Consider the following 19,740-nt stretch of genomic DNA (forward strand, 5'->3'; position numbering starts at 1 on the left):
ACACGCTCTCATGTCATGCCACGGGTCCACATTTCATATAACCTCAACATATAGCCTAAACAACATTGACGTTAAAAGCTTTGAATTGCCACACTGATCAAATAAATCCACGTAGTGTGCTGTGTGCTGCCACGTAGCCCAGCACACACAACCCCCTCTTTTGTTGGTAGTAGTACTGATCCACACCACTGCTGCACCCCACCGTATGGGGCCTATGTTGAGACGGGTAGCGTAACCCTGTAATGAGAGTGAATGGGATGATGGAGATCCATTTAACAGGCCTGCTTTTGAGGAGTTAAAAATGTGACATATTTTGCATTCTTGTTTCCAAGAGGGAAATCAACCAAATCGAGAGCAGCTGCCGAGCTGTGTGGGTGAGCGCTTTATGCCTATTTATGTGCAGAGGCTCCGAATGGAGTAACTTTCAATTGCTACCATACCATTCTGCTAGCATGGCCTGAATGTGTATACGCCTGCTAGGAGTTTGGCAGTGAGGTGTAGTGGCCTATATCAACAACCCACGATAATTTCAACCATTCAGAGTGTTTTTGTCTTCGGTATGTTGTATTTATTACTACGGCATAGAGATATAGAAGGTAAAACAGCTCATATAAGTAGCTTAAAGATGCCTGCTCCATGTAAACCAAGGTGGCATTTACACTGGGAATCATGGGCAGGCCATCATGTTTGGAGCATATATATATATATAGGAACATATATTGTACCTTTTTCTTATATAAAAATCTCACTCTGTCGATTTTAAGCATTGTAAAACACTATCAACAGAGCAATTGGTACAATTCAACATATTGTGGGTTTTGTGATTGACCCCCTGTCTGTAAACCCTGGTCCAGGGTCCCCTCAGTGTTTTCTGATCTTCTTGATATCCTTGTTTCTGTTAACCCCTTAACGCAGAAAGGCTTATTACACACTAAGGTGTATTGTTTAGTTGCTACACAGGGTACAGGGGCTATTTCTTGGTAATAAAAGTGTGTAATAGAACTTTCAACCCCCTGACGGTTAAAAAATAAATGATTGCAAGCTTGGTTTAATCCCTTCAACCTGGGGTTTAGTATTCAGTTGTTAATCCTCATGCTGAACTGTTCAAGACGAGCGTCCAGACTTTTTTCTGTCCTGCACCGAAGTGGTGGAACGAACTTCCCCTGAGTATCCGAACAGCAGAGTCCAACGCTCGCTGTCTTCAAACCTAGACTGAAGACCCTCCTCTTCTGAGAGTACTATACTGTGAATAGCAGAGTGGTCTCCTTACTGACTTGTGTTTAGTAGAGTCTAAACTTAGGGGTATCTTTAAATTATTAGTCTATTTAAACTAGCTGAGGGTAAATAGTGAAGCACTTTTGTAAGTCGCTCTGAATAAGAGTGTCTGCTAAATGCCGTAAATGTTAAATGTAAATGTAAATCTTGTGGAGTACCCCAGGGTTCTATTTTAAGGCCTATTCATTTGATGTTAATAAGTTCATCCTACTCATCCTTTGTTTGATTCTTCATTTCTAATGCTTTGTGTATTGCAACACATACGAGATGCTGCGTCAGGCTTTAGGGAGCTACGGGCCGAATTACTGAGGCATACAGTATATACATATAGAATACATAAAGGACCCCACTAAAGGATGTTCTTAGCTTGGCCGCACAGTTCTTGAAACTTTGGTGTTGAAGCTTTTATATTATGAGAAGGTTCTCTGGTCTAGTCCCTGTGGAGAAATATTGCCAATAGATTAGGACTAGATTAGTGCCTGCTGGCACCATGCCTAATAATGCCAGGCTTGAGCTAAAGCCTCCAGCATTGAGCTGTGGAAGAGCTGTGTTCTCTGGAATGATGGATGGTGCTCTATCCAGTATTTTTGGGATGAGTTGGGGAGTTGGGGATGAGGTAGGGTGGTGATCATCCAACATTGTGTAAATCCTCGAACAATGAATGAGCAGGTGGCCCGTTACTTTTGTGGATGTAGACTGTTTATATATATATATATATATATATATATATATATATATATATATATGTATATGACAGTATATCCTTGATGTATAGGTTACAGCAATGGTTTTATTGTAAATTATTATTATTATTATTATTATTACACATCTTCTCTGCTGTATGCCTTCGTTATATACATTGCTTGCACATCCCAGTGTCGGCTCTATCCTAATAAATAACATTGTTCACAATAAACAGTGTGTGTGTGTCACTTTTTCAGTACATAAATCACTAGTGTGCCACTGACTTTACCATTAAAGTCCTGACGTTCCTCTTTTACAGGGCGTCTAATGTTCTCTAGTGTGCACTATCATGCTGATTAGCCAGGCTGACTTCATTCAATCCAAAACCGCAGGGCCCATACTCCAGTCACATAGCTGAGGCCTAATAAAGTCTACGACATTGTTGATTTCCTTGAAGACAGGTTGAGGTTTCCTCGAAAGACGGGTACATGCTGCCTTAATATTTAATTACAGAGATATTTAACAGCCCCGCTGTAATAAGACACTGTGGCTCACTGTGGGGCTTTCAGGGCGTTCAGGGTCCAGCCTCCTCACCTTGGACAGATTTACTGCTCCTTTTCTTTGCATTAACTTTTTCTCTTTCCTTCCTTCTTTCTTTTTTTTTTTTTTTTGGTCTTTTTTTTCTAAGGCAGGACTGTTAAGAATGAAAGCCTCCCTTTGAGCTCATTGTCCTTCGTGCTGCCCAACAGAGCTGAGGTCAAAACGGGACTGGCATGGGTCGTGGACTCTGTGCATTAAACCAAGACAGAAGGTCCTGGCAATTAGTCAAAGTTTTGCCCGACCATAAGCCTCCTCTCGAGCAGGCATGGTATTAACTGCTACAACCGTCTGCAAAGTAAGCCTGGGGAAAGCCAGGAGAGGATTTCGCCACCTGACTGCAACCAAGCGTCCCAGGACCCGTTCGCCGTTGCCTTTCGCCTGCGACATGGCTGTGAGCAGGTCCAGATCGTCCTCGACAAGCGGTGAGTGCTTGAGAGTCCTCGCGGAAACAAACAGAGCCTGCGTAGTTTGATAATCCCCATAGGGTGTGTGTTTTTGCCTCGCGTGGTTGGCGCTGTTGGCGCTGTTGCGCTTTAGTTAGCCTAATTAAGTTGCTGCTAGTGATGAAGTGGAAGCTCAGCTCCAAAACCCCCTACTTAGAATAAACTTCCAGTGCCAGAAGAAGGCCAGTGTTTAATGATAGGGCACAGCAGAGAACTCGTAAAGCCATTGGAAGCGTTGGAAGCAGTAAACAACGAGTGGCCATTACGCAGCGCACGTTTACGCATGGATAGACATGGTTGACAAAGTGGACCCTCAACCCTTTGCTTTGCTTGTAGACGAAGTCTGCTGAGGTATTTGCCCACGAACTCGTGATTTAGCTCGTAAAGAACTTTTGGGTTCTTTGGCTGCTGTCCATGGTGCTGAAACCGAGCACAGCAGTAATGGTAGTAACCCATGAAATAAATGATCAGCTCTTCCTTTGTCTCCATGCAGCAGAAGCATGGAATAACGTCGTGGACCAGATGAGGGTGACCATGGCCATGAGTGAGTCGTCCTCCATACACAGCGACAGGCTGTACAGCATAGCGAGGGAACTCTCTGGAATGGGATTTGACCCGGTCAACTACACCTTTGACGACCCCTTCAACTTCATCGAGGACCGAACACACTCTGTGAGTGTCCTTCAGCGTTGCTTTCACTGTTAACTCCTTAAACCCTGTACATAGACCCACATTTCAGTTCCTCGCCCTCTTAACCGTCTTACTCGAATGTATGTGTAACATTATCAGTTTCATGGATCCTAAAATAGAACCCTGTGGGACTCCACAGAAAGTGTGAAACTATTACCAAATAATTCCTCATAGTTTTGCAGCAATAGCAGGATTTATCACAGAATAATAAACCTAGGGTTCATGGGGTTCACAAACAATGGGCTCAGGTTTACCCGCTCATTAAAGTGACCTCGAGCTTTGACAGCTCTGAACCTCGTATAAAACTCCTATAATATCACCCATAATAAAATGATCAAATGATTACATGTTTTTGATATTGCATATTTGATCAAAAACAAATCTAAATTAAAAAAATGAAAGGCCTGGATGTCTTTCCTGCACAGCAGAGATGGGCAGAGAGGCTCAACCCCATTCGTTCAGTAAAAGCAACCTTACTCCAATGACATAGTGGCAGGAGTACGCCCCTAACAACGGGATAGTTAGGGGTTCTTATGAAAAGGCGATGGTTATGTCTGTAGTATATAGTATATAGCTCTGTACAGGACCTGAAAGAGACCCACTACTGTTAAGAGTCAAATAACTCTAGTGCCAGGAGTGTAACATTAGAAATACACTAGATGGACAAAAGTATTGGGACACCTGCTCAATCTTCTGAAATCAGTGCTATTAAAAAGAGCTTATCCTGCTTTTGTTGGAGTATCTGTCTCTACTCTGGAACATTACTGTGAGGATTTGATTGCATTCAGCGCCCACCACACTCACAACCACCACCCAACCTCATTGCCCCAACTCCCCAACTCAAATCCCCAAAAAAAAAAGTATTGGATGGAGCCCCATCACTCCAGAGGACGCTGTTGTGGGGGAGGCTCAATGCTAATGCCCACGCCTGGCTGGCAAACATGGATGGCAAACCTGTGATTGGTATTTGATGTACAGCACACCAGCACGTGGACACAGGTGTGTAAATTCAGCCGTGTAATGTCCAGATTTGGAATAGCTGGGTGGAGGACAGCTACCTGACACAACCCGGGAGAGTACTTTAGGTACTTAGGCAGAGTTAAGGGGCCTCATTCAGCACCAGGATTTCAACCGTATCCATTATAGTAAGGCTAAGATTTAGCCCAGAATAGATGGATCGTGTAATCCATGTCATTCTGCCAAGGCTGACTTAGGTCATGTTCTGGCTGTGTCCCAGACTGACAGACTGACTCGTCTCCTTCCTTTAAAACTTTATCACAAGCTTCTGGGTTAGGGTTAGACGTGCAGCCTCATTTGGACGTCTCAGCAAATGGGGTTTGAATAACTAATAAAAGAAACAGCGTGGAGAACTTTCACGCTGGCTTAGTGATCCCTGATTGCTCCTAGACAACCCACCCTAACCCCCCGATTACGTTTCCCCCCCAGATGCTACAAGCTACAAGGCTACCAGAAGAGGCCAGCATTTTCTCCCCAGTGTTGTTTGATGGCAGCATGGTGGGGTGGGAAGGGTGGTTATTGAGCTGAGCTGAACATATGGGTGTTGTCCTGCAAAACCTTGTATCTCCATGTTGTGTCGTTGATGCACTTTTGACACTTTTGACACGCGTAAATCTGGGAGTTGTTCTCTATAACATGTCAGAATGCCAGAATGAATGGACCAATAGAAATGCCCCAAAATGACTCGTTGACTACATCGTGAAGCAGGTTTTTCCTTGTAAAGTTTTCTACAAGGAGGAGCATTGCTGTGAGGATTTGATGGATGCATTCAGTGGCAAGACTGAGGTTAGTGAGGTCAGGATGTTGGGTGATGATCACCACCCCACCTCATCATCCCCAGCTCATCCCAAAAGTACTGGATGGAGCTCCATCCCATTTTTAGTGGGACTTGGAGCTGGGCTTTCCAAATGGGCCCCATCTTTACAAGCCACCTTAATCCCACAAGGGTCCAATATAGGCCCTCTTTGCAGTGCACAATCCAAATGGGGTCAAGGTTAACCCCTCCTGGTCTCATCGCTGACCCTAGTGAGCATCAGTTGTCTAAACCGGGGACAAATCTTTATGGTTCCCAGTTGGGCTACCCATGTCACATGGTGAGGGGTGCGGAGAGGGGGGGGGGGGGCTTTATACCCCTCTAGCCCACGTCTGGCATTATAAGGCAGCATGGTGCCAATATATAGGTTCATGTACATCTGCTCCAGAGAGTCCTATTGTATTGGCAGTACAGTACACTTCTCTACAGGGGCTCTACAGACAAGCTCTGTGTGTGCATTTGCACATCCGTGTCAGCAACTGGTGCAACTTACGTCACACCATTAGCCACCTCTGCTAATCTGTGCACGAATTGCCCACACAACCAGCGCTCGTGCACGCTCGCGTCCAAACATCACGTCGAGCTGCCGGGTCGGTTTGTCCCACCGCCCCCCCCCCCAGTTTAACGTGGCCGCTCCGCGCGCACAGGTGTCTCCCTGATCCCTGGAATTAGCGAGTGACGAATCACGAGTTTCTATGGAGATCAGTAGGTGCGCGCGCTTGGTTCCTAGTCAACTGGCTGGCACAGCGCGCGAGGCAGAGAGCAGCACAGAGCAGCACGGAGCAGCAGGCAGGCGGATGGGTTTCTCGCGCTGCGCCTCGCGCGAAGGCTTTGACGATGAGGACGGCTGGCTGTGCTGCGCTCGAGGTGCCAGGGGTGTGGACATGCTGTGAATAAGGCGGGCAGCTGTGCAACGGATTCAACTTGTTGTCTCAACTACCCCCCCCCCCCCCCCCCCTCTCTCTCTCTCTCTCTCTCTCTATCCCTCTATCTGTCTCTCTCTGGCTTCCCTTCAAGAGCTCCAACATGCTGCACCCTTCAAGGGATGACAAGATACCTGTGAGTATGCTCCTCTGTTTCCACCTGCTGCCGTTTCCACATGATTTCTTGAGGGTTATGTCACCTATGTGAAGTGGTTCAGACTTCCAGCTGAACCTCTGAGCATCCAGCCAGGTGCCTCCACCCCTCTGGAGTGGAAAGTGGCGCTCTCCTTGTCTTTGGTGTCTATATTTAAATGTATTGAGAGCAGCCAAATTAAGCAAGCAATAGTCTGACCTACATCCACGCCTGTCATTGCTCTCCCCCCCTACCTACCCACCCACCAACCCACCACCCCACCATCCCTTTCCTCTCGATGTGAATTTGATATGCAGGCAAAGCGCTGAGCATCGGGCTCCTCTGTTCATTGTGTTTCCCCCGTTGGCGCTTTCACAGGTGGTCAACAACTTCATGGACCCGGGGCACGAGCCGGGCAAAGGGTTGTACTTTGCCGACGGGAAGAGGAAAGTGGACTATGTGCTGGTGTACCAGTACCGGAGGCCGTCCTCGGTCCACGATTCGCCCGGCCAGCACCGGCTCTCCGTCATCTCCAACGGCAGCTTCCCCCGGGTGGGCAGCAAAGAGCCCGAAGGGGTCAAGGAAGAGCACGCGGAGGTGGTGCTGGACATAGGACCCACCGACCCGGCCGAGGGCGAGAAGCTCATGATCCGAGAGGAGTTCGAGGCCAACCTGAGGGAGGCTGGACTGGAGATGGAGCGGGACAATGAGGTGGGTGAGAGTTAATGGCTGCACTGCATACGGCTCCTGAAAGCCTCCTGAGGAATAGGACTGTTTCTGTTGACTCTATCTGTTATGGCGACAAACTGTTCCGCTTACTGGTACTTTGCTGCGTGTGCTTCTCGACCTGAGGATTGAAAAAGAACGTGTAGCTGGTGTGTTTTTGAGAAAGACGGTCCAAGGTTCGTGAGGTTGGCTTTCCAGTATTGATGGAAGCAGCTCCAGGAAATACAGGTCACAGAGCATTTCTGAGCTAGACAGGTGTTCATGAGGTGTTTCAGTAGAACACAGCTCCAGAAAACTCTTGAGACCGTGGCTTTTTCGAGCAGACGTGGGGTCAGCTTGATAATTTAGATGTCTCAGCAGTAGGCAGTCCCAAAAATAAACTAGTGGCTGTTGTATTTCGAGCTCAACAGGTGTTATAAGGTCAGCTTTAAGATGTTTTAGTAGGAGCCAATGCCAGAAATCACTAGGGGTTGTCAAAGAGATGGTCAGGAGGCTGGCTTGTGAATGTCAGTAAAGTACTTCTTCTTAATCTTCGTAAACAGTGACAGTGACTGGCTATTTTTGAGCTAAACTGGTGTTCGTAAGGTGGGCCTTTGATTATTAAGGTGTTTTAATAGAACACAATTCCAGTAAACTGCGTCTTTTGAGCCGACCTGAGATCAAATTCTGAACGTTTAGATGTTTCATCAGAACGCAGTCCCAGAGCGGCTGTTGTTCTTCAAGCTCAGCATGTGTTTAGAAGGTCAGCTTTCGAGTATTAAGATGTGTTGATAGGAGCCAACGCCAGACATAACTTGGGGTTGTCAATTTGTAAAGCAAAAGCGAAGTTCAAGAGGTCGGTTTTTGAACTTCAGTAGAATACAGGGTGGACTTTTGAGTATTACGGTGTTTTAATACGGCACAATTCGAGGAAACGCTTGAAACTACGGTTATTTTTCGAACCGACATGATCATGATGTTTCATCAGAACGCAGTCCCAGCGCGGCTGTTGTTCTTCGAGCTCAACAGGTGTTTGTAAGGTCAGCTTTCGAGTATTAAGATGTGTTGGTAGGAGCCAATGCCAGGCATGAAAATCAAAGAGATGTTCAGGAGCCCGGTTTTTGATTTTCAGTAGACTACAGTCTCAGGAAACTTTAGAGTATTTTTGAGCGAAGCTGGTGTGTATGCTGGTGTGTATGCAGGTGTGTATATGGTCAGTTTGAGTATTAAAATGTGTTGGTAGGAGCCAAAGCCAGAAATCACAAGCAGTCATCATTATTTATTTTTATTTATTTATTTATTTATTTATCTATATTTATCTTATATATTATATATCTGTTTTATTTTCTCAACCTCATGTTGGTGCATCAATGTTTGTCCTCTTTCTTATTTTTGGAAAATAAGAAATATATATTTACGAGAAAAAAAAAGAAAAAGCTAAAAAGGATGCATTGATTATTATTGTTTATTTATTTTTTATTATATTAAATATCTTACATATTTTAATTTGTATTTTTATTATTTATATTATATTTTAGTAGCGTGCAACCCCAAAAAACAGAAGTTACTGTGAGTATTTTTGTGCAAAAGAATTGTTCAGAGGTCGAGGTTTGAATTAAGAAGAATTTCAGTAGAATGTAATCTCAGGAAATGCAGGTCGCAGGTGTTCATAAGGGTGACCTTTAAATATTAAGGTGTTTCAGTAGAACACAATTCCAGAAAACTCTGAGACTGTGGGTTTAATGAGCAAGAATGAGTTCAGCTTTAGGACGTTTAGATGTTTCAGTAGAAGAAAATTAAAAAATTAACTAATCGGCTGTTGTTTTTCGAGCTCAAGGTGTTTATAAGGTCAGTTTTCGAGTATTAAGATGTTTTGATAGGAGCCAATGCCAGAAATCACTATGGGGTTGTCACTTTCTAAAGCAAAAGAGATGTTCAGGGGGTCACCTGTGGAATATTAATTTTAAATAATTTGTTATTTAATATTATTTAATATTATTATAATATAATATTATTTATTATTATTTCAGTAGCGTGCAACCCACAAAAACAGAAGTTACTGCCAGTATCTCTGTGCAAAAGAGGTGTAAAGAGGTTGAAGTTTTAAATAAACAGAATTTCAGTTTGATGCAATCTCAGAAAACACAAGCGACGGGGTATTTCTGAGCTAAACAGGCGTTCAGAAGGTCGACGTTTGAATATAGTGGTGTTTCAATAGAACGCAATTCGCATTTCAGTCTTGAGACTGCAAGGTTTTTGAGTTTTTCAACTCTTTCCCAAAAACAATTAGCAGCTGTTGTTTTCCGAGCTCAACAGGTGTTTATAAGGTCAGCTGTCGAGGATTACGATTTTTTAAAGCAAGAGAGATGTTCAGGAGGTTGACTCTGGAATATTAACCTCTTAACACTCCAAGGCTCATCATAAACTGAGGTGTATTACTCAGCAACTACAGGGACTTCTGTACAAACTGGTGGAGCTGTTACACTGAACAGTTTTTGGAGCTAAACAGGTCGACCTTTGAATATGAAGATGTTTTAATGGAACGCAATTCAGGAAAACTCAGATATAGGAGACTACAGTTACGTGTTTGAGCAGACATGAGGTCAGCTATTGAATATTGAGGATGACCTTTGAGCATTGAGATGTTTTGATAGGATTTATTTAAATTTAAAGCCATTTTTAAACATTAAGGTTTTTAGTAGAACACAGCTCTACACTAATGACTGGGATTTTTGAGGAAAGCATTTATCAGCTGTTGAACATTAATATCTTTCAAAACAGTGCAATCCCAGAAAGCAGTGGTGGCTGTGGTTTTTTAAGCAAATTATTATTGTTATTATTATTCGTAAGGATGACTTTTGACATTTAAACAGAATTTGATTCCAGAAACGAAATTTTTAAATGGCTATTTTTTTTTGGAAACCTTCATAAGAGGTTTCAAACGGTGAATTTTGAATATTTTGCCATTTCAATGCCGCACAATCTTAAGCTTTAATGTCCGTCTCTTTTTCTTGAGCAAAAGACGTGGGCATGAGGTTAACTTTTAAATATGAAGGTGTTTCAGTAGAGCGCAATCCCAGAAAAAGCACTACCGACTGTTGGTATCGCTCGTGTGTATTAATAAGACTGACTTCTGAATATTCTGATGTTTCCAATAAAACAGAATTCAGTCCTAGAAATCATGACTGACGGAGGTGGTTAGAGTAAAGGGTTTATGTGCAAGGCCTGCTTTCAGATATTAGTGTGTTTCATCAGATTGCTGCCCCAGTGACTTCACCATTTCTGAATATTTAGTAGAGAGCTGGAGCACAATCTCAAAAAGCATTAGTAAAAAAGGTGTTCCTGAGGTCGCCTCTCGAATATTAATATATTTTAGCACAGTGCAATCTCAGAAAGGCCTAGTAGCTGTCATTTTATGAGCCAGGGAGGTGTTTCAAACATTACGCCGTTTCAGCTGACTGTTGTTGTTTTAGTAAAAGGGATTCTGCTTGTAATCAGCATTTAAGTACTGAGATGTTTCAACAGATTGCTGATCCAGGAACAGCCGGGCCTAGAAGTCTTTCAGATTTCAGGATATCCAGTCTCAACTGAGCTGGAGCACAATCGCAAAAAGCATTAGTAAAAGAGGCGTTGAGAAGGTTGCCTTTTGAATATTAATGTATTTTAATAGGATGCAAGCCCAGAAAACTCTAGTAGCTGTCATTGCCTGAGCGAGAGAGGTGTTCATGAGGTGGGCTTTCAAATATTGAGATGTTCTCATAGGATATAGTTCGAGATTGCCGTCCCCATTTTACTTTTTTGACCAAAAAACAAAAGGTGACCAGGTGTTTTTATGGTCACCATTTGATTATTAATATATTTTAATAAAATGCAATCCTGGAAAGCCATATTAGCTGTCGTTTTTTGAGCCAGAGAGGTGTTCACAAGGTGAGCGGACAAATTTTAAGATGTTCTAGGTTGTAGTTCCCATTAGAACAGATTGTCATCACAAGAACCACAGTGCCTAGACTTTATTCTCAAAAAAACATCAGTAAAAGAGGTCTCCTTTTGAATAGTAATGTATTTTAATGAAATGCAATCCAAGAAAGCCATATTAGCTGTCATATTGTCAGCCAGGGAGGTGTCCACGAGGTTGGCTTTTAAGCATTAAGATGTTACAGGAAGACGCAGTTCCAGTTTTGCTAAAGAGGTTCTGCATATGGTCGACTTTTAAGTACTCAGATGTTGAGGTCTTGACAATTTCTGAACATTTAGATGTTAGTAAAAGAGCTGTCACCTTTTAAATATCAATATACACTAAATGGACAAAAGTATTGGGACACTTGCTCGTTCATTGTTTCTTCCGAAATCGAAATCAAGGGTATCACAAGGTTATCCCAAAAGTACTGGATGGAGCACCGTCCATCAATTCAGAGAAGACAGTTCTTCCACTGCTCCACAGCTCAACAAGGTGGGGGGGCTTTCAACCCCTCTAGCCCACGTCAGCCAAAGGGTTCATGCCCTGCTTCAGAGAGTCCTACTCCATTGGAAATACTTCTCCACAGCTCTGGAGAAGAACACCTGCTAAACGCCTTCCCAGAAAGCAGCAGTGGTTGATGTTTTCATGAGCAAAGCTGCTGTTCATGGGGTCAACACCGAGGGGGCTTTATACCCCTCTAGCCCAAAGGGTCGGCCAAAGGGTTCATGCCTATCTGCTTCAGAGAGTCCTACTCCATTGGCAATACTTCTCCACAGGGACTAGACAAGATGAGTGTGTATGTGTGCATTTGCACATCTATGTCAACAATGGGTGCAACTTAAAGTAGCTGAATGCATTCATTTCAAGAGGTGTCCACAAACATTTGGACACGTAGTGTCTTTTAATAGAATGCAATCCCAGAAAGACTTAGTGGGGTTTTCAGCGAAAAAAAGAGACGTTCATGACAATGTCCAAAAGCAACCTGTCCCAAGAGCCCTTTGAGGTTCGAGTACGGCTCGGCTCGGCTCGGCTCGACCCGCCATCCTTTAAGATCCAGGGAAGACAAGTGTCCAGACTTTTTTCTGTCCTAGCGCTGAAGTGGTGGAACGAACTTCCCCTGGGTGTCCGAATAGCAATGTGAGTCCAATGCTCACTGTCTTCAATCCCAGACTGAAGACCCTCTTCCTCCGAGAGTACTTGGTGTGCAGAGTGTGTAGAGTACCGTGGTCTCCAGACTGACTTCTGTATTTAGTAGAGTCTAAGCTTAGGTAGGTTTAGTAGAGCCTCTAGCTAAGGGTATTTTCTGAGTGAACAGTGAAGCACTGCTGTAAGTCGCTCTGGAGAAGAGCGTCTTCTAAACGCCTTCAATGCTAATGGAAATGTCCTGAGGTCCGCTTTCAAACACGACGACGCTTCAACGGACTGCAGTCCCAGAAAGCAGCAGTGGCTGACGTTTTCATGAGCAAAGCTGCCGTTCATGAGGTCAACTTTCCAATATTAAGATGCTTCAATAGAGCGCTTCGTGCCGGTAGCTTTAAATCTTTTCAGCTCTTTTCTAAAGGGATGGTTTTCACGAGGCTGCAGGGAGAGATTGTTCCGCAGTCTTCAGGCGCCAGCCATAGAATTTCACTAAAGAAGGACCTTGATACTTCGCTATGAATGTTTTGCAGTTTCGTCAAGGCTGTTTTGTTCATCAGCATCATTCAGAGTGAGATGTTTTGTTCTTGCCTGAGCTTCTGGAGCCACTGCTGCACGAAACACAATGTGTTAAGTGATGTGTGTGTGTGTGTGTGTGTGTGTGCGCATGTGCATCACAGTGGAATCTGTGTGGGTGTTGGGTTTGGGCTACTCCTCTTGGCTGTCTCTTCAGATTGCGCCGGGACTTTTGCCAGCCTCTCCTAAGACACCCTCTATTTGGCAGCAGAACAGTTTCGGAGGGCAAAAGAGCAGCTTGGTTTATGGTGCAACCCCCTTGTTTTTATAGATTGCATCCATTATTAAGTAGTTGAGCGCTGCGTTATTTTTAATGATCCGAGATGAGCTCTTGTTGTCACTCATTTGTATGCCTGCTCCGGAGCGGCACTGGAAACAGACAATTTGGAATAGATGATGAAGAGCTGAGCTTTAGAACCTTTGGCACCTGATCTGATGCAGTGAATTGGACAGATACACCATAGGTCTAAATGTTTGCGGACACACCTTCCAAAAAATACATTCAGCTATTGTAAGTGGCATTTTAAGCGGCACAGATGTGCAAATGCACACACAAACACAGCTCGTCCCTGTAGTAAAGTACTGCCATTGGAACCTTTACATGGGATAGAGGGGTATTCAGCCCCCCCCCCCCAACATTGAGCTATAAAGCAGTGAAACTGCTTTGGGATGAGGTGAGGTGGTGATCGCCAACATGCTGACCTCACTAACGCTCTTGTTGCTGAATGCAATCAAATCCTCATAGTAATGCTCCTTCAAAATCTAGTAGAAAGCCCTACTTCCTTCCTGGACAGTAGAGATTCCAGTTACTTCAACAAAAGTAGGAGAAACTCACCTCGGAAGAAACAATGAATGAGCAGGTGTCCTAATACTTTTGCCCATATACTGTATAATCTGTTTCTACAGTGGCTCTCCTAGCTTAGAATTGCCTTATGAAGTTCCACATTGACCCTTGAATCATGTTGGTATCAGCAGATATGGAATAAGCTTAAAAGATTAAATTTCTAATGGTTTATTTATCAAACTGCATGAGATCAGTGTTTAGGGGACACTAGGCTACCTAGCTGGTATTTGTTGTAGTTTACTGACTGCATGTGTAAACATGTGTAAAGCATGAGAAATATAATCTGTAAAGTCAGTACAGGTGGATGTGATGTCAATTATAACAACAGTAAATGTTTATTTATCTGTTCATATGCACAGTAAAAATATCAGATATCACCATCGGCCCAGAACTCCCATTTCTGAGCATCCCCAGATCACAGCTCCTCTGCCTGATTTCCGTGCTTGGACTCCATTATCATGAATGGCCTCAATTACTAGGTCTAGCAGGCATGTCTGAACAGGGAAATCACCAAACTGTGTTGGACACCAGCCCCCCTGGGACCAGATTTGAAGAACCCTGTTTTACAAATTGGACTGGAACATACAGTGCTGTACAGAGGTTTTAGGCACCTAGGCTCATTATTCTAAATCATGTCTCTCAGCAGTGAGAGGGTTTTACTGTAGAAGCTCCAGATCTCATCAGATCAGATGCCGGTGAAGATAAATCCAGTAAAAAGGAGAAACAAGAGCTTCTCATTCTGAAGAAAGAAAGTAGTGAGATCTTGTCGGTGAGCTAGTCTGAAGAACAGAGCTCGGTTCCTCCGGGGTTCTCCTAGACGCCCCCCAGTCCAGCCAGCACAGCGTGGAGGATGTGTTCAACTCCATCAGCAGCAGCAGCAGCAGCAGCAGCAGCTCACCTGATTTACCATCATTAAGCCCTGATTTACCACCAAACCAGGTGTTGATCTGAGGAGAACTCTAAATAATACTAGACTCCATGAGAGAGGAGAACTTTGGAGATGTTCTAATGATGAACACAGTTATGGAGAACCACCACCACTTTCTGTAGGAGTGTTATTCGTATTAATCAGTGTAGTGTAATCTTAGTAGTTTTAATAGTCGTTTTTACCCAAATTAATGAAGTCTTTTGTACGTAAAACTGGAAATAATATTTATTACTCACCTGGTTTGAGTTGGATGTGTATTTGTGATCATATTTGAGATCAGGGATTGGCTGATCCAAGCTTTAAAAAGCACGCTTTTAAAAAATAACAAACTACACTGATGATGGATTTAATCTTTTCTCTTATATTGACGTTTCTGTGCTGCTTCAGTAATATACAGTTTACAGTTTACACCCCCAGTAAAGCTCACACCCTTCCCATTGGCTCCTGACATCATCTATTAGCACACTAGGCGTGTCCCACCAACCCCCGTGCACCATCTTAGTGTAGTCATTCCCCCTAGGCTACGTTTTCTTAGTGCAGTGCTGCAGTGCTCACTCTAGTATTTTCACAAGATTACACTGCCAGTGCTGTTGTAAGGTGGTTCACCTTTGGTTGAGATTTTGTGTTACGTTAATTAAAAAAAATTAAAAGATTGATTTAAAGTTTAGATTTAAAAGTTAAGATCGAATGTGTTTGAGGTCTGACATGCACTGTTTAGTTTCTTTAGTACCTTCCGCTTGAGCTTTGATGAACAAATAGAAACATTTAGCTTATAGCTCATAAGTGATGTGAGGAGAGGGAGGGTCATCTTACCAAAGTTCAGAGAGCAAGGCCGATTATACACCTCCAGGGCTACCGGCCATGGCTGGCATCAGCTGGGATCAGATCACATTTTATTTGACATTTTACAGTGTACACAAAAATTTAAAACTAATGAAGTTAACCCTAAAATTAAATTAAATTAAATTAAGTTACATTAAATTAAATTAAATTGTTAATACAGACATATACACTTTTATATACATATTCTGCATGTTTTAAGTACAGCTAATTATTAGCATTTTACATGTATTTAATTGTAATTTAGGAAAGTAGAATAGTGTTAATAATACAGTATTTATTATGTAATAAAAATTTTATTAAAAAGAAGGGTTACAGAGAAATTCTGTCATTTTTTAAAGATTTTGTGTACAATAAAAAACAAACAAAAAAAATAAATAGATATTTTCCATAAAATTAGGATATGTTACAGTGCATTTCTGGACAAACTGAGAAATATAGATCCAACATTTGCAAGGAAAAGAAGCGTGTGGACTGAGGCGGCAGAGTAACATCCCAGGCTTTTCCACTAATATGACTCGGGTTACGTAGTGTTGCACAGTTCTTGCACTGGCCTGCCCACCTCACCAGAGTCAGCAGTCTGCTGAAGCTGTTTTAGGGTGAATATTCTACACAGAGATGCTTTAATTACAGTAAATCGTAACCTGGCTGTCCCTGCTGACTGGTTCTGTATCTGAGCCCAAGCCGTAGGGTTTTGGAGGACTCAGCTGGTCACATTAACGTTTTCACTCAATGTGCCTCAGAGTTGTTTGTCAAAGTAGTGTTCACGCTGTACTTTGTGCAGTGAGGAATGCTCATGAGAACACTCTTGTGTATCCTTAAAGCAGCAACACACCTAGGTCTGCATGTGTGTATGTGGCCTTTTAGATGTGCGATAAATGAGGAATCTTTACTTTCCTGAGGATTAATTAAGTTTGTTATCAGCTGAATTTTAGGAATTTCCTTTTCTGTGCAGTAAAATTCAACTATTTCAGACACCATAAAGCATTTCTCAGTAATAAGAGTTTTACTGTAGAAGCTCCAGATCTCATCTGAACAGATAAAGCAGGTGAAGATAAATCCAGTAAAAAGGAGAAACGAGAGCTTCTCATTCTGAAGAAAAAGTAGTGAGATCTTGTCGGTGAGCTAGTCTGAAGAACAGAGCTCGGTTCCTCCAGGGTTCTCCTGGACGTCCCCCAGTCCAGCCAGCACAGCGTGGAGGATGTGTTCAACTCCATCATCAGCAGCAGCAGCTCACCTGATTTACCATCATTAAGCCCTGATTTACCACCAAACCAGGTGTTGATCTGAGGAGAACTCTAAATAATACTAGACTCCATGAGAGAGGAGAACTTTGGAGATGTTCTAATGATGAACACAGTGATGGAGAACCACTGAACCACAGGTAAACACTTACTGCCCAGATAAGCAGATAAGTCTTCTGCTCAGATATTTATTTTTACACAGCAGCAAGTGAACACTCAGATCTTCCCAGTAAGCAGTGGTCAGTACCTACCAAAAATGGTCCATGAAATGACAACTGGTGAACCAGTGTCATAGCTGCCTAAGGCTCATTACAGGCCCCATCTCACAACTTACAGGACTTACTAAAGGACCTGCTCCCAGATACCACAGCAGGACGCCTTCAGAGGTCAGATCTGTTGTGATGGCTCAAGGGGGACATACTTAATATTAGGCACGCGGTACATACTACATGGCTGATCGGTGTACAGTATATAGAAATCTTATAGAATTGGTCCAGTCCTGCATTACTATTCAGGTTCCAGCCATTGCAGAACCCATAGTGACGTGCCAAAGGTATACAGGCAGTAAGCACACACTGTAATGTCACAACCTTGTGACTCAGATTTTCCTTTTTGTGTTTAAAAAGGTGCCCTTGACCATTCTTCCAAGTCTACCAAAGAGACCTGTTAAACATCTCCTATTGTAGCCTTACCTCTGCGCCCTCTGAAAAGCAGAAGAGATGTCTGGAAGGTTGGATGTTGGAGGAATGTGATCATTAAAATGCCTCCAGAATGCCTTCACTTGGCTGATCCCACCACGCCGAAAGGCTTTGACCCCTTCTTCACTTTCACAACTGCATCACTGTCGTATTTAACACAGGTTTCGTAGGCCCTAAAACCGAACCCTGTGGGACTTCACAAGATTCAGTATATGTCCAAATGTTTGTGGCATCCCTTCTAATGAGTGTGTGTGTGAATACACACACACACACACACACACACACACACACACACACACACACACATATACAGCTTGTTTAGAGAAGGACTACCAATAGAATAGGACTCTCTGGAGCAGATTCACATGAACCTATTGCCACCATGCTGCCTAATGTCGGGAGTGGGCTAGAGGGGTACAAAGCATTCCAGCTGGGTTCTCTGGAATGATGGATGGGGCTGCATTCGATACTTTTGGCATGAGTTGTGGATGAGGTGGGCTGGTGATCATCCAAGATTGTGACCTCACTAATGCTCTGGTCACTGAATGCAATCAAACCCTCACAGCAAAGCAAAATCTAGAAGAAAGCCTTCTTCCCTGGACAGTTACTCCAACAAAAGCGGGATAAGCTCTTTTTTAATATCCTTGATTTTAGAAGAAACAGTGAACGAGCAAGTGTCCCAATACTTTTGTCCATATAGTGTATGTTAAACCAAGCAGTTACCATATACTTCACAGTTGCTCTGTTAGGATTAGTGATTGAATAAACAACCTAAGGTTCAAGAGGTTAACATAGGAGAGGAGTGTGGTGTGTGGAGTAGTTGAAGACAAGACAGTGATGGACGTAATTTTCCATGGCTTACATTTTTGACAGTAGGCCACGTTTAGCTTAGCTGCCCCCAAACTGGTGTTACTGGAACTGCCAGGAAATGTTTTAGCACTTCTCTATCTGGCTGGGTGGCCATCTCTCTAAAAAAGACATGGCATTCTTTAGTGGTTTCCAAGAATTTGAAGGTGAGTGGGCGAATGGATGGGTTTTTGTGCTTCTGCCACTACCGAACCATCCTGCCTTTGTTTAGCAGCGTTCGTTCCTAATTAGGCCGTGGTTCTAAACTCGTAAAACTGCAGCGCTCTCACGTTTCCAAGGGCTGTGCTCTGTGACTGCTGCTAAACGCTTAAAGTCACAGACCATAAATTATTCATCTGTAAGGTAATGGCTACGGCAATCTGGGCAACCACATCCTCCTTTCACCCAGGTTTCAGTAGAGGTGAGAGGTATGGTGAGCACCATCATCATCACGATCATCATACAGTATACACCGACCAGCCATAACATTAGCATTAGATATTGAGTACTTCCCCCTTGTGCCGCCACAGCAGATGTGACCTATCGAGGCATGGACTCCACAAGACCTGCTGAATAATATGTAGATCCACCCCTTGACAGATAAAGGCACTGTAGATAAAGATGATCAATCTGTTAGTGGTACTAATGTTGTGGCTGATTGGCGTATATCACTGGTGTGTTGTTATGGTGAATACGTTTTATCACCATCATCATTACTGTTGCTTCATTAGTGTTTTGCTCTTATAGTTTCTTCTCCATCATGGTCACCATCTTCATCAGGACCACCATCAAGATCATCAAGATCATCAAGATCATGTTTAATGGCAATGAACAGAGAATGTTACAAAGAAACCAGTGTAACTTTATTACCTAAGGCTAAATTAAATCCTAAACTTAAACTTAACCCAGCCTACATCTCAACCTCAAAGTTTAACCATAACTTAATTTAAACTTAACCTAACCTACACCTCAACTGAAACCTAAACCTAAACCTAAACTTAACCTAACCTACAACTCAACCTACTTCTTAAAATTAACCTAACCAACACCTAAACCCACCCTACACCTCAACTGAAACCTAAACCTAAACTTTACCTAAACCTAAACCTAATCCTAATCCTAAACCTAAATGTAACCTAACCTACACTTCAACTGAAACCTAAACCTAAACTTAACCTATCCTACAACTCAACCTAAATCTAAACCTAACCTATACCTAAACCTATCCTACACCTCAACCTACACCTAAACCTAACCTAAACTTATTCTAACCTAACCTACACCTCAACTGAAACCTAAACCTAACCTAACCTAACCTAACCTAACCCTAAACTTAACCTCAACTGAAACCTAAACCTAACCTAACCTAACCTAACCTAACCCTA

At 43.0% G+C, this 19,740-nt stretch overlaps 1 protein-coding gene across 2 annotated transcripts in view; it reads left to right on the forward strand.

The window, feature by feature from the left end:
• The first annotated feature begins 6,273 nt into the window (after window positions 1-6,273).
• The window catches only part of ano2b (anoctamin 2b), an 83,955-nt gene continuing 70,488 nt past the window's right edge, over window positions 6,274-19,740 (forward strand). For both annotated transcript variants that reach the window (XM_072673992.1, XM_072673993.1), the window contains exons 1-2: window positions 6,274-6,582; window positions 6,958-7,290. In XM_072673992.1, coding sequence (XP_072530093.1) covers window positions 6,550-6,582; window positions 6,958-7,290 — 366 coding nt within the window. In that variant the 5' untranslated portion in view covers window positions 6,274-6,549. The remainder of the gene's footprint in view (window positions 6,583-6,957; window positions 7,291-19,740) is intronic.

The sequence above is a fragment of the Salminus brasiliensis genome, chromosome 2 (assembly GCF_030463535.1).
Source record: "Salminus brasiliensis chromosome 2, fSalBra1.hap2, whole genome shotgun sequence".
Taxonomy (NCBI): domain Eukaryota; kingdom Metazoa; phylum Chordata; class Actinopteri; order Characiformes; family Bryconidae; genus Salminus; species Salminus brasiliensis.